This window comes from Heptranchias perlo, chromosome 26 (genome assembly GCF_035084215.1).
Source record: "Heptranchias perlo isolate sHepPer1 chromosome 26, sHepPer1.hap1, whole genome shotgun sequence".
Taxonomy (NCBI): Eukaryota; Metazoa; Chordata; class Chondrichthyes; order Hexanchiformes; family Hexanchidae; genus Heptranchias; species Heptranchias perlo.
This window is the reverse complement of record NC_090350.1, coordinates 23,134,537-23,161,419: the sequence shown is the minus strand read 5'-3', so window position 1 is coordinate 23,161,419 and position 26,883 is coordinate 23,134,537. Positions and strand designations below refer to the sequence as shown.

General features: G+C 42.6%; 1 protein-coding gene and 1 long non-coding RNA gene across 2 annotated transcripts in view; one reads left to right on the top strand and one right to left on the bottom strand.

The window, feature by feature from the left end:
* LOC137342571 (uncharacterized) overlaps positions 1–7,431 on the bottom strand; it is a 33,908-nt gene extending 26,477 nt beyond the window's left edge. The window contains exon 1 of the long non-coding RNA XR_010967291.1: positions 7,377–7,431. This is a non-coding gene — a long non-coding RNA (uncharacterized lncRNA). The remainder of the gene's footprint in view (positions 1–7,376) is intronic.
* Positions 7,432–7,590: 159 nt separating this feature from the next.
* LOC137342569 (protein argonaute-3) overlaps positions 7,591–26,883 on the top strand; it is a 113,454-nt gene continuing 94,161 nt past the window's right edge. Inside the window, exon 1 of the mRNA XM_068006535.1 lies at positions 7,591–8,053. Within this exon, the coding sequence (XP_067862636.1) occupies positions 8,035–8,053 (19 nt within the window). The 5' untranslated portion in view covers positions 7,591–8,034. The remainder of the gene's footprint in view (positions 8,054–26,883) is intronic.

The window sequence follows — 26,883 nt, the reverse complement described above, 5'->3', positions numbered from 1 at the left end:
AGAGAGAGATGCGTCGCAGGAGGCACTACCCTCCGCACAGGGTGTACAGACCGAGGCTCAGCTTCATGGACCTCTCCGAGGAGCAGTGCATACGTCGGCTCAGAGTCAATCGCCAGGTAGTCGCCGACATCTGCAGCCTCCTTAACGACAAGCTGCTCCCTGATGGACCAAGCAGCATCTTCTTACCTGTCGCCGTCAAAGTCACCACTGCCCTCAACTTCTTCGCATCCGGTTCCTTCCAGGGTGCCACCGGGGACATCACCGGGGTCTGTCAGTCCTCTGCACACAAGTGCATAAGGCAGGTCACCGATGGGTTGTTCCGCAGGGCCTCGCACTACATCAACTTCGCCATGGACGAGCGCAGCCAGATGGAGAGGGCGGTTGGATTCCATGCCATGGCTGGCTTCCCACGGGTACATGGTGTAATCGACTGCACCCACATCGCAATACGGGCACCTCCGCATGAGCCAGGGCTGTTCATCAACAGGAAGGGGTATCACTCCATGAACGCCCAGCTCATCTGTGACCACCGCCAGAGATTCCTACACGTGTGCGCCAGATACCCCGGCAGCTGCCACGATGCCTTCGTCCTCAGGGAGTCCACCGTCCCGCCCATCCTGCAGGCACCCAACGCCGGCAACGGCTGGCTCCTCGGCGACAAGGGGTATCCCCTACACACGTGGCTCATGACGCCTCTGAGGAACCCCATCACCGAGCCAGAGCGTCGGTACAATGACAGCCACACTGCTAATAGGTCCACAATCGAGCAGACCATACGGCTGCTCAAGATGCGCTTCAGGTGCCTTGATCGTTCTGGGGGAGCGCTGCAATACACACCATTCAGAGTGGGATGAATCATAGTTGTCTGCTGTGCCCTGCACAACATGGCCCAACAGAGAGGGGTGCTGCTGGAGGAGGCCCCATCCACACCCGCCACCCACATTGAGGACGGTGAGGAGGAGGAGGAGGCGGAGGAGGAGGACGCGCCAGAGGATGGTGGACGACCCATGTGCCGAACCATGACTCACCGGGATGGTCGCCGGGCCAGGGAGGCACTCATACGTCAACGGTTCTCCTAGAGTCAGACAGTGTGAGGCGCTCGCATCTCCTCACCTGCACATGCGAGCGGCCATACCAGCCCCTTCCACTGAAGACTGTTGCCAGTACTCCTGCACCCACAGCAGTGTGCCCAATGGGCGGCAGCAGGTGTTCGCCGTCATGATGGCCTGCACGGAACGCACCTATTGCACAGGCCGCGGAAGAATGGACGAGAGGTGGCAGGAGTGGTGAGAATATAGTATTTAATATGTACAATGTGACATAATATAAAAAAAAAGTGTACAAATTAATAGACACCCTGGTTTATTCCCTTTGTGCTTATAACGCCTTTGGATTTCTTTTGCGGGTACCCCTACGTGGTGCTACCCCTGTGGCTCCAGCAGAGGTAGTGGCAGGTTGCTCCTGTTCTCGCCTTGACCGGGTGGATGCTTTGGGCGGACGGCCCCTGGGTTTCGGTGCCCGTGAGGGCACCTCCACAGACTGCTCCTCCTGCACCGGGGCAGGGGCAGACTCGGCCACCTGGAGAGGAGGCACCATTGCGGGTACTGGTTGAGAGGTGGGCAACGGGTGGGACGTGGGGGCGCCTTGAGAAGCGTCCCCGCTTCCATGTCCCCGGTCACCATCATCCCTCTCGTTGCCTCGGCCCACATCACCCCTTCCACCCTGCTGGACGGCAGTTTGGATGGCATGTGTGAGGCCTTGCAAGGCCACCCCTAGTGTATCCGTCAGCCTGTTGATGGCGGCGGAATGTTGCTCACCCTGAATCCATACAGACGTTGTCAGGGCCTGCAAGGACTCGATGTGGAGCTGTGCGTGACGCTCGAGGGAGGCCAGCCTGTCCTCCACCGCAGACAGTCCCGCACCGACCTGCGACACTGTGTCGCCGGTACCCTGCTGTGCCTGCGCCACCAATGCCCGCATGCAGGAGTTGGACTCCTCCATCGCCTGCGCAATTGTGGACAATGCGCGCGGCACCTCTCCCAGTACCTCAGCAATTAGCTGGTGCCCCTCGACGACTCTCCTTTTCACTGGTGGCCCCCTGGGTTCAGCATCTGGGTCCGGCTGAGCAGAGCCTGGAGACGAGTGCTCCCACCGACGCGGACCCTCCGCGGCTGCCCCTGCCACCAGGGTCTGCTCATGCTCACTCGTGCACGGTGAATCACCAAGTGCTACCCCAACTAGTTGGCGAGGGGGACCCACCGAGGTGCGTGTCTCTGCGCTGGTGGATGGTTGGCTCAGATGTGACGATGCACCCTCAGAGACCGCCATGTCCTCTGAGGAATCGCCCTCCTCGATCGCTTCACTCGCAGACGGCCCTGCAAGAGAACAGAGGGCACTATGAGGCATGTGGACCAACTTTACGGTGCGCCTGATGGCAGGTGATGATACGGTCACTCGCGATCATGGGTGTTGAGTGTCAGCTTTCCCTTACCGGCCGTTTCTGCAGCGACACACTCGCCATCAGCCACCGACAGGCAATGTCGCGTGCGGGCGAGGTCGAGCGCCTCCACCTCTGCGTCGGTGAGCTCTACCACTTGCGGCGGGCCACCTCCGGTGCGTGCCCTTTCCCGATTGTTCTTGCTCCTCTTCTCCTGTCAAGGCAAAACACAGATGTGTAAGTGGGTGCGTATTGCATTGTGAGACGCATCGAGCATCGGTGTGGGTGGGTTGAGCGTGGGGCAGATGGATGGGAGGATGCGTGTGCCACATGCCCATCCCATTGCATAGGGATTGGGTGTGTGGTGGTGTTCGGGTGGGGACAGGGATGGTGGGTACTTGCGGGCACGGCGAGGATGGTGAGTGGCTGTGAGGATTGCTGCGGGAGCGCTGTGGTGGCTCTGCAGGAGGGGTTGTGATCTGTTTGGCGTGATGGTGGGGACGGGCTGTGGGAGGGTGCGTTGGTGTACTCACCTTGCCAGACCTAGTGAGGTCATTGAAGCGCTTGCGGCACTGCTCCCAAGTCCTTGGGGTGTTGCCCCTGCTGCTGACCTCCACCGCCACCTCTGCCCATGCCTTCCTGGTGGCGGCGGCAGGGAACTTGCGTCCATCCGCCGGGAAGAGCGTGTCCCTCCTCCTCCTCACGCCCTCCAGCATCAGCTGCAGCGCAAGGTCTGAAAAACGTGGCGCAGCCTTTCCCCTTGGCTGAGCCATCATCACCAGCCTAATGATTGCAGCAGGAGGGGCTTTGGGAGACTGCCCCTTTAAGTGGAGCTCCTACATCGCGTCGACGGTACTGCGCATGCGCAGCCGGCCGGCACGCAGCTGGGGAGCGGAGAACCCGGAAGCAGGGCTTAATCTGTTCAATTATCCCGCGATCGTGCGGGGGACGCACGCAATTAGCCGTCCGCGTTTTCCACGCTCCCGGAGGACCACCCGCTGGGAACCCGCAGGCCTGCTAAATTCGAGCTCATTCTGTTCCTTCTGAACAGCTGACAATTCCAGTAAAGTTTAAAGGGTATTATTTGTGGATGTTTGCCAATGACATTACAGTTCTATTCTGTCTCACAAAATCTATTATCACATGATGTGACTAGTTATGTGTCATTGTTCTTAATCATGGGCAGTTTTGACAGTTCATGTACCCTGATGGGATTGGTGTAAGCTGACAAAACAGTAATGCTTATTGACATATAACACACACACTGTCACCAAGTTCTTTCTGGGAAAAAAAGTTTGGAGGTGCATTTAGTTCACACTTCACTCTTATCGGCATTGTAAAATAGCAATTTTTTGATATTTGTTCTCAGGTTGTGGTGGGCAGCAATGGCAAAGCCAATTTATTGTTCATCCCGAAGTGCCTGGAGAAGGTGGTAGTGGACCTTCTCTTTGAACTGCTGCAGTCTTTGTGAAGATGGTGTTCCCACAATGGTGTTAGGTAGGGAATTCCAGAACTCTAACCCAATCACGATGAAGGAACAACATATGTCCAAGTCAGGAAGGTGTGTGATTTGGAAGGGATCTTGGAGGTGTTGGTGTTCCCACAACATGGCTGTGTTCAAAGGGTTTTTTTTACTCCCTTTTGCAGCATACTGAGCAATTATCATCTGTTAAGTATCATCTGTTAAGTGTCATCTTTGGCTCATTGGTAGCACTCACCTCTGAGTCAGAAGCTCCAGTCTTGAACTTGAGCACGTAATATAAGCTCACACCTCAGTGCAGTACTGAGGGTGTGCTGCATTGTTGGAAATTCTGGAACTGAGCCACAATAATCAGTAAGCTCCCCAGTCTAGTTTGCTGCATTTGCAGATTCTAGCCAAGTTGTGAATGGGATTTTATGCACTTTGTTTTGGAGTCTGATTAAAACAAGCTATTTTCCACCTACTTGTTGCCTCATGGAAATTATTTTCATCTTTTAAACCAAGCTTTCTTTTGCATTTCTTTAAAATTAATGTATTTTCCATCACTTTAAATAAAGCAATTGATAATTCTCTTAAGCAGTTAAAAACAAAAGCTCCCCATGTTAAGAAAAAAGCATTGATGGTTTAAAGCCTGCTTCCTAAAACCTGCAAACATTTCCAATTTACTGTGGCAGTGATTTTCGCCCCAAATCTACATGGGGCCTGGATCAGTGCTGATGTGTATTTTTTTTGTATTCTTCACACATTCAACACTATAGTGGATTTCTTAATTAAATCGAGCATGTGTTGTAGACCCAAAGACTGCGGAATATCATAAAAATTAATATTTTACACGGTAGTTGAATATTTTTCAGAACCTGGACAGCAATCCATAAGTAAACTGGCATATTTCTGTACGGCCACCATTCAATCTTATATTTTTTTCTAAGTACTGCAGTAAATTAGTGACACGTGTACTAAATTAATTTGCATGTTTAATGTTAATTAACTGCAATGAAATGTTCTCATTCTATATATATATATATATATATATCTCAAAAATGTCACAGTCCCTCATAAGACATCTAGAGGACATTGACCCAAACTGCACTAATGTAAAACATTTCATAGGGGTGCCACTGGAAAACATTCTTTCAGAAGTATATGTCTCATATACCCAGCCTTGAAGCATTCCTACGTTAGTTTAATTCCACAATCTCAGCAAAAATGGTGCTGGGAGCACTGCATGAGCATAATGTCTTGCACAAGGAGAATGGCCAGTAAACCTTACTAGATTTAGCAAGGTCAGCTCATTCAAATAATTAGCATATGTTCCCTGCATGTTTCTCATAAGTGTGATTAATGAACTAGAGCAGGGAAATAGGAAAACAGCAGTTCTTAAAGGGCTGCTGCCATTTAAACATTGGTGTTTGTTGTGAAAGAGTTTAAAACTATTTTAAAAACTAGGCATTAACCAGAAAAACCATGGAAAATTTCAATTTTTATAACAAGTATGCCCAGGAGTATGAGAGGATCCACTCAGCAAATAAATAGAGAGAACAGAGTAACCAAAAAGTAAGGTTGCCACCTTGGGCAGGAAAAGACAGATTAGGAAGTGCAATCATGGCTTGAGTTCTGATATTTTCTTCGAAAGAAATCCCTTAAAACCTTAATAACCAATGTTTCTGCATCACAAACAATTTGTGGACAGTCCACTCAAACTGGAATGTCCAATCCAGAACCAGATGGATGGTAACCCTATCAGATAATGCTTATCTTCTATATTAATAGTATCTCAGAGTAGAACTCCCACTTCATGGAAAATAATGCATTGTTTTCACTAAACTGTATTTTCAAAATTAGTCTTCAGATTGCGGGGCATAGTTAGCATTTGAAAAAGCTGTGAGAATTCACTCAAACTTCAGGGAACTTCCATAATAAATGATGCAAAATTCATAAATTTGCTGTTTTAAAGAAAACCTGCTAAGATTGATATTTAGGGGAAAAAAATCCTTGCTCAAAGTAAAGGTAAAGCTGAACTAGTAGGTCCCAGATTCAATTCCCAGTCTGCCCTGAGTTAGCTGGGTTATCCAATTTCCCCTTATGTGGCAGGCAGGCATTACATTTGGCCTCAGTGACATTAGATAACAGAGGGGAAAATCAGCCATGAGTTCTGCTCCTAACTGCTAACATGCTGGAAAGTGCATGTGTATGGATATTGGATGATGACAGAATTAGGCTCAGTTGTGTTCTTCCCCAGCAGCTAAATAACCTAACATTCACACTCTTCACTTGCACATGAAGAATGGCTACTTGGGTGAGGTACAGAAGGGCAACCAGTGTTTGTGGCGCCAGATGCCGACAGAAGCCAATACCTTCAAGAGAGGAAGAGAGTAAAGTAGCAACAAAAAAGCTGTACCACTGCTACAAACATCAGAACAAAATAATTAAAAATAGAAGCCACCAACACAGTATCAGCTAGGTCAAGGATTAGTTTGCATTGGGTTCCCACTCACAACCCCGGCACTTTTGCGCTTCTAATTTTATTCACAGGGAGGTACCAACCAGACAAGGAAAATTGGTTGAAGATTAAAACCAGAGCATTCATCCACACCACCTAGTGGCCGCTTTCAGAGGAGCACTGGAGAACGTCTCGGTCTTCACAACCGTGTGTGGTGCAAAGAGCAAAAAAATGTTTAGCATATGTAGAATTTTTTTTTACAATACTAATTATATATAAAAATAATAATCTAGAGAAACTTTGTACATTGCTCAAGAACTTCAGAAGGGCTAGGATCCAGATGACAAGAATTCAGTCCTTTGCTTCAAAAATGACAAGCAGGTCCTGAGAATCCCCTCCGCCTTGTAATTTGACTAATCCCACTCGACCTCAATTGGCCGGGGATATACATAAGAATGGTGGACAGTCATTATTGACAGCATTAAACTACCTCTGGTGTTTCTATTTTTATATGAGTGGAGATCTTGCCCACTCATATAAAAGAGTTCTCATCTCACTTGGGATATTTCGGGCAGGTTGCTTGAGTTCCTGAACAACTAGAACTACTTACTCCCAAAAAAATGTGGGTCACGCAGCCATTGTTGACCATCAGGAAACATTTCCACCGCATCAGGAGCGCGGAGATTTTAGTAATTTGATTCATAATCCTTTTGTTAACCTTGTAAACTGAAGACAGGTGATCAAACAGATGACACCGACCTTTTAACAAAGCCATTTCAGACATGGAGTTGCTCTGAAGAGAAGGAAGAGCCTACAGCTTCTAAATTTATCACCAAATCAGGGTCCCATCGCAAACTGTCTGGAGCTGTGCTTATTTTGAGCCTGGTGCATCGAACAATTTAGCATTTGGTAACGAAACTATGCCCAATAAATGCTCGTTCTCCGCGGATATACTTGTCAGTAAAATAAAACTGGACAAAAGACAATTCTCTCGGGAGAAAGAAAATCAAAAATTGTACCTTTAAAAATAATGCCCCGAAAACAGACACCCGTCTCCTAGAAACCGATTTACAGAGAGGGAGGGGGGGAGGTAATGGGCGTGTGCGATGACGTCAGACGCACCGAACAGCTTATGAATAATAAACGTGCGGCGTGACGTTTGTTCCGTCGCCCGTGAAATTTATGAATAATTACCCCAGACCGCCAATCGTCATTTCCGGCGGTTAGGTGACGGTTTTTCCGGTTGGGGAGACGCCGTAGCTGATTAAAAAAAAGACGAAAGCGGTGGAAAAAAAAGTAGAGAACGCGCGGGGCCCGAGGGAAGAGCGAGTGATCGAGGCAGTGAGGCCGGCCAGCACCGCACAGTCTTCTCAGCCGAACCAGCCTGCCGAGTTCGGGGATCGTCTCCGGCCAGTAGCGAGAGGCCCCACCGGTATTTCACAGCCATCATTACCGGGAGGGGAGGAGAGGAGAGGAGTGCTCCGGCCCCGCGAGTCGAGAGCTGCGCCAAAAACGGGAGACAGTTCCTCAAAGCAGCTGGGATCTAATTGACGCGGGACAGAGCGAACCGGGGTCGCTCGCCCGCCCGTTTCGAAAACCCAGACTGCCGGCTGGTTCCGTCCGTCAGAGGCCGCTGAAAACCAAGCTGAGGAGCGTGTGTAGGAAGGGGCTCCATGAATGGAAATCGGAACCCCAGGTATGAGGGGCTGCTGCACCAAGTCCGATAAGAGGGGTGGTTGGATGGATGGACGCATGCTTGAATCTGCCCTTAAACACGGGGTGGAGAGAAAGGATAGGGAATCTAAGTGTAATATCGGCTAGAGAGACTCCAGCTATCGTAGCAGAGAGCGAGAAAATAGCCGAGCGGAGAGATATTTACAAAGGGGTACTGGAAAGAGAAAGTCAGAGTTTAATTAGATGGAATCTAATCTCAGTCAAAAGTCTGTTAACCTTATGGAAATCGTACTTTCTGTACCTTATCTACTGGGACTGCTGTTTGCGGTGTTGTCGGAGGGTGGAGGAAGGCATCTAACAACCCTGCACAGTAAATTTCCTGCGGGTAGCAGCACCTGGAGACTGAGACTGGCCGTTGGAATGCATTGGTCTCACCTGTCGCACCGATCATTGCGCGTCGTAGTTGTAACCGAACAGTATGGAGAAAGCGGGGGATCAAATTATTAGAGTCTAGGGAGCTAGACAAATTCAACAACAATAATATACCCAAAAATTTGCAGATGCTGGAAATCTGAAATAAAAGCTGAAAATGCTGGAAACACTCAGCATCAGCCAGGAGGTCAGACAAGTTTACTTTTCAAGTCCACATCTGAAACATCCACGGATGCTGACTGACCTCAGTATTTCCAGTATTTTGTGTTCTACAAGAACATACTTAATGTAGAATAATGTCCCAAGGTACTTCAGAGGTGTAATCAGACAAAAATGGACACTGAAACAAAGAAAATATTAGAAGGGATGACCAAAAGCTTGGTCAAAGAGATGGATTTTGAGAAGGAGAGGCAGAGGGGAGGGAATCCCAGAGTGTGGGGTCTCGTTACCTGAAGGCACAGCGACTATTGGTTGGGTGAAAGGAAGGGGTTGCATAATATGCCAGTCAAAGGCACAGAGATGTTCAGGCGGGAGATTTGTAGGACTGGAGGAGGTTACCGAGATAGGGAAGGACGAGGCCACGATGGGATTTAAACACAAGGTTTTGCAGCTTGCCTATATTTATAAACTGACTATAGTGAAGAAAACATTGCTGAAATGTACAGTGCAGTACCATGAAAAAGTAATTTACTTTGAAAGATTGAGTGAGATGACAATGACTTTACTGGCTGTTTGAACTAGGGCTATCACTCAAATTCTGATATTTTAATTGCATAATAATTTCTGATATGGTAACTTTAGCTTTGTGTTTTGTCCTGTTTGATTGTAAACTGAAAGTTGCAAAAGCTTGTCAGGAAAAGGCACTTCTACACTTGGATGATAAATTATGTTTACTGCCCTGATGGGAGATTTGAGGGAATTAGTACAGGTTAATATCCTGTATCAAGTGAAAGCTGTGATACTGCAGGCTGCTAAAGAAATTGTTAGTATCAACGTATATTTTTTTAAAAATCCCCAGTCTGCACCACTTTTTAAATGATGTCTCCTTCCAATTAAAATTTGTAGTAACTCATTAAAATAATGACTCGTGAAGGAAGTGAAAAATTAACACGCCTTATAATAAAAATGAGTTTAAAAACTGCTGGGTTTTGAAAACTGGTGCAATAGCACTGTAATACAGGGAAACTGTACTGAGTAATCACGTATGATTAATTCCCTAAAATGTTTAGAGGCATTTACTGTAATTGACTAATGGCCATGTTGGCAGCATGGGCACAGTAGAGCCCTGTACAGACACATCATCTTTTAAGATATTTGACTGAAGTTGGCTCTTACTGCTTTGCTAAAATGAACACTCAAATCCGAGTGTTGCTTTTATTATGTATAATCTAGAGCAATTTGTCTAAATAAGATGAAAGTTGTTTGGATCACTTCTGAATGGCTGTATGATTATTGCAACAACAACTGGCTCCAAAGTAACGTTTGATTGTTTGAAGAATTGATAGTATTCCATGACAAAAGTAATCCTTCCATGTAACCGCAAATATAATAATCGTAACAACTGAGAAGAGCAACCTAAAGAAATAGAAATGGGAATCTAGGCTAGATCACTAAGTACTAGAAACTGGTGAATAAGCTAATACTGGTCCTATGCCACAGTATATTTTCATATGATCAATCTGACCAAAAATGTTTGCATAATTTGCCTGCTAATCTTCAAATCTGACTGACTGCCTTTAGGCTTGCCATGCATCATTCTCTGCCCCAGCCTTGTGGTCGATGAGCTATGAGCTGTTCCCAGCTCTTTGCTGATGTATTCTTGAATAGCCACAAGGGTGTGCACAAGAGTGGGTCTGGGTAACGTTTAATTTTTTTTCTTCTGTTGGCAAGGTCTCGGAAAATTGCTGACTTGTTTTCTACTGTTCCACATCCTGTTGGATTGAGAGGATTCAGGCATGAATATCTTCAATTATGTTGCTCCCTTACTGACCCATCACTGACACATTTTTCTTCCCACTGTTATTTTTTTTTTTAAAAGTGAATGGCCTTCTGAATTAGTTACATTCAGCAATTGTTTACCTATGATTAACTATTGTTAACAAATTTCAATTTATTTTACAAAATAAAATTTTTATCCCAAGCAATTCTAATGATGAACTGAGTCCAGATGTGCTGAAATGTCAGTTTGTTAACTTTTCTAGTTGGCAGTTGCAGGTAGTTGCAATGCTAACTTGGTAAAATTGCTAAATCCACTAGCTTTTTGGTAGCCTGCTAACACTAAAAGACTAGTGTGCTTCTTTAAAGTTTATTTAAATACCCTCTTCTTGTAGGATACTGGAACAAAAAATTTTTGGTCTAACTCATCTGGTCCTAGCTCATCCCAGATCACTTCAAATGAAAGTTGTGATAATAAGTCAGCTTGCTATATCTGTTGCTGTGAAATGCCTGTTGTCAGGTCAGCCTCCCTGAATTAAATTTGGAAGCTTTTCCAAGATAGCAGGAGTGCTACTCTGCTTGGAATTAATTTAAACTATTGGTACAATCATAGTATTTAACAATTCTGTTGCCAATGCCACCATAAGGAGCACAGTTCCCTTAAATCAAAGTCCTGACTATAATCCCAATGAAAGACGTTATATGGAGTAAATTATGGAATCATGATACCAATTGTTGCAGGACTTGGGTAACCTTTCAGGCTGGATAGGTCAGTGAGTTCTTATAGATGTATGTCCGTTGCTATGCATCATGCATGCAACTTCCAGGGTGGCACTGAGTATATGTATTACATTGTAAAAATACAGAAGCTGTCTTGGAGATAGATCTCTTGCTTCTGTTTTTGAAGTGATAAAAGAAAGTATATCTGTAGTTGCCGTTTCAAGTTACAAATAAAGGAGCATCCTGCCATAGAGCGTGAGGCATTTATTTACAGTAGCTAGGCAGCATGGTCTGAAGGGAGAATTTATGATACATTTTATGGGATGAAACTGATTTGGAAAGGGGAGACCAAATGAGAGGTATTGAGAATCTGAGTCAAAAATCATAATGCATGAACAGTTAAAAGATTAGATGTCTATATAAATGTGTTGTGGCATAGGCTAGTTGTAGTGCCATAGCCAGTACTTAGCTTCATAAAATGTAAACATTTGTAATGTTGAGTGCAGCCCTAATGCATCACTGGATTTGGATTGTTATAGTTGTATTTTAGATTGATAAAATGGTTGGCTTCTTCCAAACCTGATTGGCAACAGTACAATGGATGTTGGTCTTAAAATAAAATTTAGAATGTAAATCTGTGCTGGATACAAACCCCACTGCTTGAACTGGGTCATTTTCTAGCACACAAATTGCTTTTGTCCAATATAAATACTTGACTAAACTTCAAAAATACTTTATTAGCTGTAAAGTGCTTTGGGACGTCCTGAGGTAGTGAAAAGCACTATGTAAATGCAAGTCTTTTTTCATTCTTTCTAGAAAGACTTGGAAAAATTAGGACAGTTTTTGTTAAAGTAGAGGAGATTACAAGGTGATTTGACCGAGGTATTTAAAATTATGATGGGATGGGGGCAGAGTGGGTAGAAGTGGACTGTTTCCAGTGGTTGCTGGGTCTAGATCAAGGGGACAGATATAAGATTAAATGTAAGCGATCTAGAACCAAGAGCTGGAAAAAGTTTTTTAGACAGAAGGTTGAGAAACTGGAATGCAGGCATATGTGATGAGGACTACTGCTGCTGTCGGGGATGAACACCAATGCGGACTGATTGGGCTGAATGGCCCGTTTCTGTGTTGTAATTTTCATGTAATTCTATGTAACTAAAAAGGCCTTGTTGCAGGGACCTGAAATACTTTTATTTTAAGTGTCAGCTTAGCTCTGTTAGTAGTACCCTCACCTCTAAGCCAGAAGACTCTGGGCTCAACCCCCATTCCAGTGATTTCTGCCTGATGCGCAGCCCTCGGGGAGTGTTATATTGTTGGAGCAGATGTTGAACTGAGGGCCTGTCTGCCTGTTCAAGTGGACGTCAAACATTCTGTAGTAGTATTCTCAGAGAAGGAAGTTCTCCTGGAAGTCCTTCAATCTGAACCATGAAAACAGATTATTTCTTTAATTGTTGTTCATGGGACCTTGCCGCGTGCAAATGGGCTGACAAGTTTGCCTACGTAACAGTGAATTCATTTCAAAAGTGATTCATTGGTTGTGAAGCACTTTGCGATGTGTTGAGGAAGTAGAAAGTGTTAAATAAATGCAAGTTATTTTTTCTTGTCGTGATTACCAAAATTATGGTTTATTAATGATTGTTACTGGAAGGTTGGAGGTATCCTACTGGCCATAACACTATAAATTTAGCCTCGCGAGTTGGAGATCTGAGCACCATTCATGGAGATTTCTGTGGACCCAATAAGTGGTAAACATTGCAGTTTATGCCCTGAAATGCATAGTAGCAATGTAACCGTCGAGCATTTTGGATGACTCTACATAGGGACAAATTTATATTTATCACACTACTGATTAGTATGATGTTCTTTATTAATACAATTATAAATACCAATCCATCACAGCAGCAGTAACATCCTTTTTAAGAGGGAGGAAGAGAGAAGCAAAAATCAGTCTCTCCAAAAAAAGACTGGAAGTTCTATTCAATTTTATATATTTTGCAAATTTTGGCACATGCAGGAGCAGAAACAACGTAGAAATACAGACTCATTCCCTGAACAGGTACCAGAGAACAATTATTTATTCCAGTTGAATTCAGTTTGCTCTGTATTCAGCTGACTGATGCACGGAATAGTCTAGCAAAAGCCGTAAGTAATAGTTCCATTCGGTCTCTGCTAAGAGATAAGTTTTAGCTTGTTAATTTGAGAGGAATAATGTATACTTGATGTACTTCTTGTCCCAGGTTATTTTTGCCTGTCATGGAGAAGATGCAGTTTGTTTGGAATCAGTTCCATTTGTTGATGTATGAATTTAATCTTTGCACTCATGATGGATCAATAAGTAAATACACTCCATGATATGACATTGAGGCCTACACCAACAACTTGCATTTTTACAGTGCCTTTAACATAGTGTAATGCCCCAAGGCGCTTCACAAGAGCGTTACCAGACAATATTTGACACCGAGCCACATAAGAAGATATTAGGACAGGTGGCCAAATGCTAGGTCAAAGTGGTAAATTTGAAGAAGGACAGAGGTGGAGAGGTTTAGGGAGGGAATTCCAGAGCTTAGGACCGAGACAGCTGAAGGCATGTCCGCCAATGGAGGAGCGAAGGAAATCGGGGATGCACAAGAGGCCAGAATTGGAGCAACAGAGCCTACAGACCGGGAAGGAGTTCAATTTATGATCTGTGCTGAATTACCTGATCTCAGGTGGGGGAAAAAGTCCACCAAGTTCCATGTGTGTGGACAGAACTGGCCTTGTCTGTAATCTCACATTGTATAGTCTGAAACTTGCTGTCCAGGCTCATACCTGCTGGCCACCTGGGAAAGGTCCAAAAGGATTGCTCATGGGATTGCATCCGGTCTGAATCATTCCCTTTAGGAGAGGAGGGGGAGGGGAAAAAATTGAGCAGTAATATGAAATGGTGAACTGAGGCACTTTTTGAGAGTATTATTGAAAGAGATTGGACTTTTGGTATTGATTATAAGCATATAGACTTATCCTGTATGATAGAGATGGTGGGATAGGATGTGGGCAGCAGAATTTTGGCTGAGTTGAAGTTGCAGCGGATGGTGGATGGGAGGCTGATCAGGAGAGCAGTGGAATAGTCAAGTCTGGAGGTGACAACGGCGTGTTTCAGTGGCAGATGGGCTGAGGTAGGGGCGAAGGTGGAAGGATTTGTGATGGAGAGGAAATGGGGTCAGAAGTTCAGCTCGGGGTCGAATAGGACAGGAAGGTTGACATGGTCTGGTGCAGCCTGCGACAGTGGCCGGGGGATGGAGTTGATAGTGAGGAGGAAAGCAAAGGAAGAGCAACTTGTTCAAAAAGTGAACCATATTTTCCCAGATGCAGTATTGCCTCCGAATTGCCCCATTATCTTCATTTAGCAGCTCTTTAATTAGTTCATAATTTTGTGGAAGATTATGGATTTCAGATCATAAGTGCAGCACATTATTTTGTCTTTTTTTCACTTTGTTTAATAATACTTGTTTTTACTTTCCTTGTACGATGGGCCATTCTTCTGCCTCAGAAATTAGCAAGATGACTTCTTCTGGTGTTTTTGAGGTCCATGAGAATGTCTGGGGTGATTTGCTAAATGTTTCTGCTGTGGGAGGGAAAAACCTGGTGTATATACTTGGTGTGTTTCCCAAATACACAGTGACATTGGGGTGTTTGGTGTACGGGCCTCTTCTATCATTTCCTGTTGAAATACAGTACATCAAAGTGCTGTGACATTGCACCATCCTTAATCAGCCATGTTTACAAGGTCTGCTGTTCATTTAGGTGGAGATTGACAGCTGGTGCATCAGTTGTTTACATCTTAGGGTGCTTTGTTATAAGGCATACTTGCTAGTTCCATGGTCTTACTGGCTGATGTCTGCAATTTGAATTATAATTTAGTATACTTGGAATTCTATTTACAATTGTACTGCATTATATCCACATTTGGCAAAAAATAGCTGTTTCAGTTTATTGGCATGTACAGTAGCAATTCTGAAATATGTATTTAATTTTTAAACAATGTGGTATGTTTTACTCCAGTTTCGTATGGCCAGATTGTGCCAATACTTTTTGAAACACAGATAATCCTTTGTTGTGATCTCATTCTTTTAAAGCTTACCACTTGTGGTGCTGCCAAGGTGACAAGAAAAACCATTCTTATTAATTTATAAACTTATAAAATTACAACATTTATGAACTTATGAATTTATAAAGTTAAACCTTTTTATTTGCCAGTGTGTCAAGTATTTAGCAGATTAGCATTTATCTTCAGTCATATTTGTACAGATGTCCTCTATTGAAAATTCACTTTCCTTGGAGCAAAAGCTTTTAAACAAAATTTTCAAAACATTTAATATGAAGAAATAAAATTGAGTCCTTCGACTGTCCTTTTGCCACATGCCTCCATCTTGATTCCAAATTCCCTAGCCACACTTGGCGTTGATCTGTGAGCATTAGTAGCTCTTTTTATTTTAGGCATTGCTTAAATTATTAGGTCAGGGTGATGGATTCTGCCAGGATAGATAAGTACCTTATCTATCCTGGGGACATTAACACTCAAGCTCAGAAAGAATGGTTACACAGGGTTGGGGATTTCCATAATATTACACTCATTGGTGTCATTGGAGATTTCCTTTGCAGGCAACCCCCAGCACACTAGGAGCTGCCATGATTCAAATCCACTAGCTGCCATTAGATGAATTTTAATTTATTTTTGAATTTTTTTTTCAGTCTTCCAATTCGATGTTCATGTGAAAAGAGCAACTGGAAAGAAAGAACTTTGCCTTGGCAGAAACGTTAAATATAGCCTTAATGTTAAAGCAAACTGGAGTTCAGCTTGCTCCATTAGTCATGTCTAACACTTCAGCACATGTGGTGGAACGGAATCATTAACCCGAAAACAACGCTTCAATATTTTGTGCTACCATACAAACAATGTAATACTGGTACCAAAACTAATGATTAGCAGCCTTTGATACGCAATGTGGAGATCACCTACCCAACAATGCAGTTGTTGCCATTTATAACAACTTGCATTTATATTATTGTCTTTAACATAGTGAAACGCCTGAAGGCGCTTCACAGGAGGGTTATCAAACAAAATTTGATACTTAGCCACATAGGGAGATATTAGGACAGGTGATGTAGGTTTTGAGGAGCGTCTTAAAAATGGAGAGAGAAGTAGAAAGGCGAAGAGGTTTAGGGAGGGAATTCCAGAACTTGGGGCGTAGGCAGTTGAAGGCACAGCTGTCAATGGTGGAGCGATGAAAATCAGGGATGTGCAAGAAGCCAGAATTTAGCAGATTAACTAAGATTCATTGCCTGCAGCTGAATGGTGGCTAATCAATTCTTGGATATGTTGATTGATAGCTTCCAAAGGCACTGATGACTGGGTTTGGGGGGGTGGGGGGGGGGGGAATTAGACAGAAGAGGCGCCTGCCATTATTTTGCTTCTGACTTTACACACACACGCACACTTCCCTGAGTGCTCCACTGCCTCCCTAGCACAAACGAGACGAAAGCTAATTCTCGCATTGGCTAACGCAGCACAAGATGCGAACCGGCAGCTTTTGTGGTCTTAAGAATATATACTCATAGGGCACATAACCGCCATGTCAGTGCAACAATCCAATCACTAACTCTTGATTTCCTCCGATTCTTTAGACAAAGCAATGAAAACATTGTTCTTTTAAATGCTTCAGCTTTGTTTTTCCTCATCTCTCAAATCCAACTTGCCGATACTTCTGAATTTTGGCTGTTTTCTTACTGTTCATATACTTGGTCTCATTATCTCCTCTGATCTCAAATGTAGTTTTCATTTCCGAAGCTGCACCCAAGAAGCTCTTTTTTCTTCACGCCAAAGATTTTTCCTTTAACAACTCTGGTCAAAAGCATTGTTGAAGCAGATAGATCTTAAGATTTTTGGAGACAGGTGGCAAGGCAAAGATGCTGAGGAAAGCAGGTTAAGCTGAAGGAGTTTGCTCCGCTAATGGAGCAGAGAACGAAATGTGGGCCATTATTGGAGGACTGAAGGATGTGCACGGGTACATCGGGCTGGAGGAGATCCCAGAGGTAAGGAAAGTGAGGGCTTGGAGGGATTTGAAGATGAGGAAGTTAGTTCCCTAGGGGATGGGAAGTATTTGGAGCTTGACAAGGATGATATTCTGGATATCTTGTAGTTTTTGAATGGTAGAAGAGAGAGGCTGGCAAGGAGCATACTGGAGGAGCCAAACGAGGAGGTGATAAAAGCATGAATTAGGGTTTTGTTCGCAGAAGTGGGGGGGGACATGTAGGGAAGGAGGTGGGAAGTATTGTGGAGGTGAAAGAAAAGTAAATTGGTGACAGATTGGAACTATGCTAATTGTTCATAACCCTCTTGCGCTCTGGATATGATGTACCGCATGCTTTTTGGTGCAACTACAGTGTTGAAATCTAGACTCATCATTGTACTTAGTCTTACTGAAACTTTCACAGGACCACAAAACTATGCCCAATGTCCCTCAGTTTTCCCTTCTTCCTACAATCTCTTGTCATCTATCTACACTACTTGATCCACCTCATCTTCTCTCTTGCTGTTTTCAACTATGTTTGGAACCTGCACTTTGGACCGTAGCCATTCAAAATGGTTGGCAAGAATTAACAGAAGGATAGAATTCTATGTCTGTTTTAAAAATCTCCCAATTACTGGGAAAGCTCTTGTGTGTTTAAACACTGAACATATCTGTTCATCTGCTTATCCAAAGGGATGGCTAAGTATTTTTTTTTTGTCTTCATGGACTGCATCGGAGCATACTTGGAATGCTGGGGGCCACATATAAAGTTTAAATCCATATTTCAAGACCAACAGATGTTTGGGAATTATCCACCAATGAGGTAACAGTGCTAAGAAATGCCCTTTCCAATCCTCTGGACTCACAAAATTCAAACTAAACCAAACTAATTTGAACAGGACAAACCAACATAAAACAAAATTATGCGCAAGTAGGACTGAGTCATATGGGCTTTGTGGGCTGGATTGCCAGTGTTTGGATGCAGAGTGTACACCCAAAACTACTGTATACACAACACAAGGGGAATTGAGTGAAATGAGAACATAATGCAATACTGGTGCAATATGAAGTCTAATCAATGTTTCTAATACTGAGCAATAAATCCATTCCAGGAAATTTGAGAACATACTTCAATTGCACATTGTGGCATCATCATAGTATGATTCATGCACTGGATTGATCAAAAACTGATTAGGTTTTTTTTTGATTATGTTCTCTGGCCTTCTCCTCCCCCCCCCCCCCCCCCAGCCACTCCCCATGACGGAGTAAATTTTGTAAATATGATCAAAAATTACTTGAAATTCATCTGACATAGTAAATATCCTGATGAACCCATTTATTCACATCATGATATGAAGCACAGTGAAACTCTATGGGATTACTGGCCGGGAGGGAAGTGAAATAAGATGATATGTAAACATTACTAGGCAAGCTGGTTGGACCTACAATACTATATTCCCATTTTTTAAATAATTCAGTGCAATTTTCAGAATGTGTGATTCAAACTTAGCTTTTCAGAACTCTTTAATTAAGTTCCTGCTTTATGTGCACCCAACATTCTTTTATTTTCTGTGTAATAGATCATAGAGTCATAGAAGTTTACAACATGGAAACAGGCCCTTTGGCCCAACATGTCCATGTCGCCCAGTTTATACCACTAAGCTAGTCCCAATTGCCTGCACTTGGCCCATATCCCTCTATACCCATCTTACCCATGTAACTGTCCAAATGCGTTTTAAAAGACAAAATTGTACCCGCCTCTACTACTGCCTCTGGCAGCTCGTTCCAGACACTCACCACCCTTTGAGTGAAAAAATTGCCCCTCTGGACCCTTTTGTATCTCTCCCCTCTCACCTTAAATCTATGTCCCCTCGTTATAGACTCCCCTACCTTTGGGAAAAGATTTTGACTATCTACCTTTTCTATGCCCCTCATTATTTTATAGACTTCTATAAGATCACCCCTTAACCTCCTACTCTCCAGGGAAAAAAGTCCCAGTCTATCCAACCTCTCCCTATAAGTCAAACCATCAAGTCCCGGTAGCATCCTAGTAAATCTTTTCTGCACTCTTTCTAGTTTAATAATATCCTTTCTATAATAGGAATGGGTAAAATTCTCTAGGAAGTTCAATTTTCCATGATGTAATGTTGTAGAGTTGATTTCTGCATACAATATGGAAGCATTTAATATGAGTCTGAACTTAGTTGTCCTATGCAAATAAATCTTTCTGTTCCAAAGGGGGGAAAAACTTTTCTGAGGAGAAAAATTGCTGGCCCAGAAATGTTTTCAGATTTGAGTTTGAAGACAGTATTGTGGCATGTCGCTGATAATGAATTCTTCTCTATTTACCCATCCAAAGTTAGCTCGTGTCCTGTCAATTCCACATCACTTAATACTACTTGTCATTTTGGCTCAGTTGGTAGCACACTTGCCTCTGAGTCAGAAATGTGTGGCTGGAAGCTTCAGTTCTGGACTTGAGCATGAAATCTAGACTGCCGCTCCACTGTTATGGTGAAACAAAGCTTCGGTGTTGAAGTGCTGCCTTTCAGATGAGACATTAAACTGAGGTCTGTCTATTTGTTCTGATGTTTCAAGAGGATATTAAAGATCCCATGGCACTATCTGAAGAGAAGCAGAGAGATTTTTCCCACCGTGTCCTGGCCAACTTTCCTCCAACCAAAACTGCCAAAAACAGATTAAGTAGTTATTTATCTAATTGCCTGTTTGTGGGATCTTGCTGTTCACAAATTGGCTGCCATATTTACTGATATAATTACAGTGGTTGCAGCTGTTAACTGATGAACAAGAAATGCCATCTGAACCCCTTTATTATATTACAGGTTTGTAATTCACAGCCAGCCATGCTGTATCCTTTGTTGTGGAATGTACTTTGTGCTACTGAGTACTGCAAGCATATTAATAGCAGAAACCAAATAAAGTGGCTTTTTTCCCACCCCCAGAAATGCAGTTTTTGAGACCGATACAAATATCACACTATAAACTTGATATTTATATCGGATCACCATTAGAGGGATGAAAAAAAATTGAAATGGGAGAAGCACACAGCATAAAGCATTATTTATACCGATCCATGAAACTGTAAAGATATATTTTTAGGCAGTGTGAACATTCAGTCCCGAACACCTGCACCTCCCCTAGCAACTCAGTTGAGAACCTCTGAAAATCAAGCTATGGTTGTTAGGTTTGAGTGACAGGAAGCCCTGGTACTTGACGCTAGTTGACATCATTTTATTTGGAAGTCAATACTGGTGTTGAACACAATTTATTCCTTTTGTCCTCGCTGTATGTTAATATATGTAGAATGAGCTTTAAAGATACTTGGACGTTAAAACTAAACAGTGTACACTTTTACAGTGTACTGATACATTTACAATAGAATCACATGTCCTGTGAAATTTTTTTCTAAATGTGATTTTGCTGTTGAATTCTACTTCTTTGTCTTTTCCCCTCTTCCACCCCATTCCATTCTCTTCCTGAGATTGTGTGAATTTGTTATCAGATGGCTTGCCAGTATTTTTAAATGTAACATCCTCCCCTCCCTCTGCAGCACAGCTGAGATCAGAATCTCTTCTTCTGGAAAATGCTGAGCTTGAACGCTTATTCCCCACACAACCATGCTTTTTATATTTAAAAAAAACAAAGTTTCCACTATTTTCTGGAGAGTTTTTTTGTCCCTGTATAATGAATTCCTTGCAGTTGGTTTAATATATTTTCCTGTAGATAAACAGTTGGTGATTATTGTGGGAGAACAACCTTATAGAGTTCCCTTTATTCCAAGGATCAGAACAACATAAAATACTTTATAAAATCTTAAGAACTACTTAAACTTGAGTATTTATAGGAATTGGAACAGTTTGAATTTGTGCAGCCGAGATCACATGTTTTGAAATTAATTTGAATGAGTTTATGTTCTACAATATTATAAAGTGTTGAAGTATATAGCTTTTGTGGCATGAATTTCCCTGACACTCCACTCTTTAGCCTTGTGTTCAAAGCTGAAAGGCCATCAATACTGGAATGGAACAGGCCTGATTTGATAGCAGTGCTAATTTAAGCACCGATACCAGTTTTTTTTAACGAAGTGTTAGGTAGACTGTTCGCATTGTATTATGCTTCACTGGGTTAAGAGTAAAGTTGCACTTTTTTAAAAAAAACACATCAAGTTAGAAAAGAAAGATGAGTCTCCATCTTTAATGTTTACATAGCTTTATTTTTTTTCAATCATTAGCTGTCATACAGCTATACTGAATGTTTTGTGTTAGTCCCTGTGCTCTTGTGCATCTTGAGGCAGCCAGCTTAAAGGGTAGCATTTGCAGAGGTCTGGAAGAGGGAGAAATATGTTATCTGCCTGTCTTGATGGGGAATGGTACATTACACAGGGAAACCTGGTGAGGGAAGTGGAGAAAATATAAAATTAAACTTCAAACAATTTCTCAACTTCCAACTTGCAAATGGATTTAAACGTGCACCTTCAAATCTGAACCGAACAGCCCAGGAAAATTCCGGTTTGATTCCATTCTGTGCTGAGTCAGTTGATCTTGGCTGAGAAAGTAGTAGGATATAATTGGCCCATGTACCCCTGGGCAAGAAGAAGAAAATCAGTCGCTCCTGATCGCTTTCCAAGTGAACCTTTCAGAAATCCACCTGTGTGGAGATTAAGTGACGACAGGATCAGATTTGTCTGCGATGCACCCTGTGGTTGAACACTGTCAAGTTTCAATTGTGACTATTGGGTGAGGGAGGGCGCATGCCTGCTGTCTGTGGAGCCCTAATCGAACAAGGAGTCGAAGACTTCAGTAGGGGAGAGGAGAAGTCAGTGGGGAAAATGCTTGTTTTCACCCCCCTCCCCCTTTTTAAAAAAAATAAAGACTAAACCACAATTTTCCAGCAGATGTTTGCTAGTGTAGCGTGGATTGTTACTTTGCTTGAATGAATTGTTAACTTTTTTAAAAAAGCAAAGTTCTTTCCCATTCCATAGCATTGAATTTGTGTTTTAGTGCACTGCATATTTCATGTTCTGCTATCAGCTGGAAAGGGTTAGTGCATAAACAATTGCATGACAATCTAGTGATCCAGTGATTAAACAATGCAGGAGCCTGAAAGCAAAACTTATCTTTTGTGGAAGTATGTTCAGCTTGGATTCAAATCAGTTGAATTTATTTTTAAATTGCAGCTCATGTTAGTTACGCCGTATAAAACACTTTGGTAGTGCTTCATTAGCTTCTAGGCAAGGAACCGTAAGAGCTATGGTTTCCCGTCCCAAAAAAAATTCTAGGTTTGGTCCTTTCAGTTTATTGTATTGCTGGAAATGTAGAGTGATCTTATTGAAGGAGAAAGGTCATGATAGTTTTTTTTAGTCGGGTTAGGTTCTCGCCTGAAAGGTGAAAGAAAGGGTAACGTTGAAACCTTTTCAGACATCAATGGTCTTTGCAACTTTGAGAAGTTCTTTTATTGGTGTGCTCTCCTTGATTTCCTCTAAGTACTCACCATCCTTCAGCCAAGAGACAAAAGCATCAGGTGCATTAGAATGCAACTACATGCTAAAATGGGAGAGTTCAGGTATGGTGGGATGAAATTCTATGGGCCAAATAGCCTCCTCTTATCCTTCGCTTGTCTTATTCAAATTTCAGTCCTGTAAGCCTTCGGTCAAAACTCCAGCACAGAAACAAGCCATTCAGCCTAACTGGTCTCTGCTGGCGTTTTTGCTCCATAAGAGTCTTCTCTCTCCCTATTTCATCTAACCCTAGCAGGATAGACTTCTATTCCTCTCTTCCTCCTGTGCTTATCTAGCTTCCCCATAAATGCATCTGCTATTTGCCTCAACTGCTCCTTGTGGTGTCATGTTCCACATCCTTACCATTCTTTGGGTAAAAAAGTTTCTCCAGAATTCCCTATTGGGTGTATTAGTGACTATTTTATATTTATGACCTCTAGTTTTGGACTCCTCCATAGGTGGAAACATTTTCTCTATGTCTACCCTTTCGTTATCTTAAAGACCCCTCAGCCTTCTCTTTTCTAGAGAAAAGAGCCCCAGCCTGTTCAGCCTTTCCTGATAAGGATATCGTCTCAGTTCTGGTATCATCCTTGTGAATCTTTTTTGCACCCTCTTCAATGTCTCTACATCCTGTTTGTAATATGGAGACCAAAACAATATTCCAAGTATGGTCTAACCAAGGTTCTATACTAGTTTAACATAACTTCTTTGCTTTTTAATTCTATCCCTCTATAAATGAACGCTAGTGCTTGATTTTCCTTTTTTATGGCCTTATTAACCTGTAGCACTACTTTGTGATTTGGGTATCTGTACCCCTAGACCCTTTGCTCCTCCGTCCTGTTTAGACTCTTATTATCCAAGCAGAATCTAGCCTCCTTATTCTTCCTACCAAAATGTATCACCTCACACTTATCGATATTGAAATTCATTTGCCAATTATGTGCCCATTCTGCAAGTTTATTAATGTCCTCTTGCATTTTGATGCATTCTTCCTTTGTATTAACTACACCCTGATTTGGTGTCATCTGTAAATTTTGAAATTGTACTTCCGATTCCCAAATCCAAATCGTTAATGTAAATTGTGAACAACAGTGGTCCCAGCACTGATCCCTGTGGAACGCCATTTTCCACCTTTTGCTAGTCTGAGTAGCTACCCTTAACCCCTACTCTCTGTTTTCTGTTTTGTATATCCATTATATATCATATCCAGCTTGCTATCCATTCTGCTACCTGTCCCCTGACCCTACATGCTCTGACCTTAGCCATGAGTCTACAATGTGGTACCTTTTATTGAAGGCTTTTTGGAAATCCAAATATATTACATCTACTACATTACCTTGTCTACTCTTTCTGTTATTACTTCACAGAATTCAATAAGATTGGTCAAGCATGACTTTCCCTTCTGAAATCCATGCTGACTTGTTTATTATATTTTCTTTCTTTTACATCTTTGAGTAAAAATTCCATTATCTTTCCTACCACTGATGTTAGGCTAACTGGTCTATAGTTCCCTGGACTTGTTCTATCTCCTTTTTCAAATATAGGAATAACATTAGCTGTCCTCTTATTCCTTAATTCTATAATTGTATCTGACCACATCTGGAATATTGCATGCAGTTTTGGTCTCTATTTTAAAAGGGGTGAGGGGCACTAGATTGACTTCAGAACTGAAGAGGCGAAGCTACGACGAGAGGTTGGCTGCACTGGGACTTTTCTCTTGAAAAGAGAAGACTGAGCAGTGATTTGATAGTATTTACAATTGAGGGGTTTGGAGAATTTGGACCCAGCTAAATTTCTGTATGATTCAAGGACAAGGGATCATAGATTCAAATTAAGAACAATGAGAAATTCAGATAAGTATTTTTCAGTAAAATGACAATATACATGCGGAACAGATCGCCAGCAAGGGTGGCAGAACAAGAAGCTATGACTAGGTTCAAAAAGGGACGGGACACATTTCTGTCAGCAAATAGGATTCAGGATTGTATAGATTCAGAAAGGCATTGAGGAAATCACAAGAAATGGGACAGGTTGGATAGATCAATGCTGTACTCCTGTCTGAAATTGTAACATGTTAAAAGTGTTGGCAGGTGTCGTGCTTCCAGTGTTTTTCTGTAACCTGCTGCTGCAAGGCGCGCAAGAGTGTTCCAAAGTGACTTTGCCTGCAAAAGGTTCTCTACCTGTGTGGAAATGCTTGGCATAGTGCTACAAATTCATAATCTGGCTGAAATGGAGAATATGCCATGTAGGGAATATCGATGCAACCTTGCATTCTGACTGTATCGCCTTGGTACAACTGAGCATCAGTTATTTTAGTGCTAAACATTAAAATAGAATTAGAAAAAATGTTATTGACAATTTATATTCTATTAAACTAAAAGATTGTAAACTCATTTGTGATTTTAAAATTTTATCATCCAAAAGGGTTAAGTTCATTTCTAAACTGTGGTTATGGATCATCTAACTCTTCATAGTGTGCCTCAGAGAGAGGGAATGTTTATGTTGTTTTCCCAGCTGCATTATATATGGCAAGACACGTTTGACATGTGGATGTAAGTGCTCTACAGAATTGGCCCAGAAAGGCTTGCGGACAAATTATATAGGAACATAGAAACAGGAGTAAGCCATTCAGCCCCTCCAGCCTTAGATCATGGCAGATCTGTACCTCATCTCCGTTTACCCACCTTTGTTCTATATCGCTTGATACCTTTACCGAACAAAAATCTATCAATCTCAGTATGGAAAATTTAAGTTGACCCAGCATCCACAGCCTTTTCGGGAGCAAGTTTCAGATTTCCATTCCTAAATGGCCGATCTCTAATTTTGAGATGATGCCCTCTTGTTTTGGATTCCACCACCAGAGGAAATAATTTCTCTACCAAGGCCAATATATATTTTGTGTGATTCGGTGCCCAAAACTGAAAGCACAGCTCCATATGGGGCCTGATCAAGGCTTTCTACAACTGAAACATCACTTGCTCATTTTTGAATTCCAAACCCCTTGTGATTTAAAAAAAACAATATTCCATTAGCCTTTTTATATTGGGTCTTAATTTGCTGGGGCAGGGCACCTAACGGCATCTGTTGTTAGTTGGACTTGCCCTTGCCTGTTTAGGTTTTTAAATTTTTTGCGTGACAAGCTGCTGAAAGTGCGAGCTGACAATGTCGCATTGAGGGAAACGGGGCTTCTGAGTGAACAGGGCAAGCAACTATGTATCTTCTTAACCAATCAGATTGAAGGATTGTGAAATTAACAGTGCAAGGACTGAGAAGGACGTGTAAATTAGGATGTGTGAATTAAATGTCAAATCAGGTACAGAAAGAGAAATAGAGAGGGAAAGCAAGATTGGATTAAAAGAGAGAGAAAAAAGAGACAAAGGAAAAGTGAAAGAAAATGAAAATTTTACATTTTAAAATCTCCAACAATTAAAACCTGAAGGAATGAGACTCCACACTTGTAATAGTTAATTTTTCGTGCCAGAGAGGTTGACTGGCAGTAATTAACACTTATCACATCGTTAAAAGGGTACTTGGACTGAAATGGACAAGATGTGGAGATGCCGGTGATGGACTGGGGTTGACAATTGTAAACAATTTTACAACACCAAGTTATAGTCCAGCAATTTTATTTTAAATTCACAAGCTTTCGGAGGCTACCTCCTTCCTCAGGTGAACGATGTGGAAATGAAGTCCTCGAAATGAAGTCGCATTTAAGATGGACAAGACATTCTGTGGCAAGTTTCGTTCGAATCTACCACGCAAATACAACAATTTTCCGCCTTTCAATGCGTTTCAATGGTGAAGCATGAAGCGAGATGCTGTATTCACAAAGCTAACAGCGGAGCGACGAATCTCAGACAGCAACTTTCGGATTTCTGTTTTTAACCGCGCATCTGCCTCTTGCCTGTGTTTTTTTTCCTGTTTGTTTTTTTGTTGAATGTGTATTCGGGGGTTCTGTAGGTGACACCTCTCTGTCTGAACACGGTGATTGCCTTGGCAACGGGCAGTTGCAGGGGCAGTCTGTAAACACCATGTATTGTTCTATATGTATAAATGCGTAGGCTTCGAGGAGCTCCTGAACATTTACCTGAGGAAGGAGGAAGCCTCCGAAAGCTTGTAGATTTCAAATAAAAATTGTTGGACTATAACTTGGTGTTGTAAAATTGTTTACAATTGTCAACCCCAGTCCATCACCGGCAT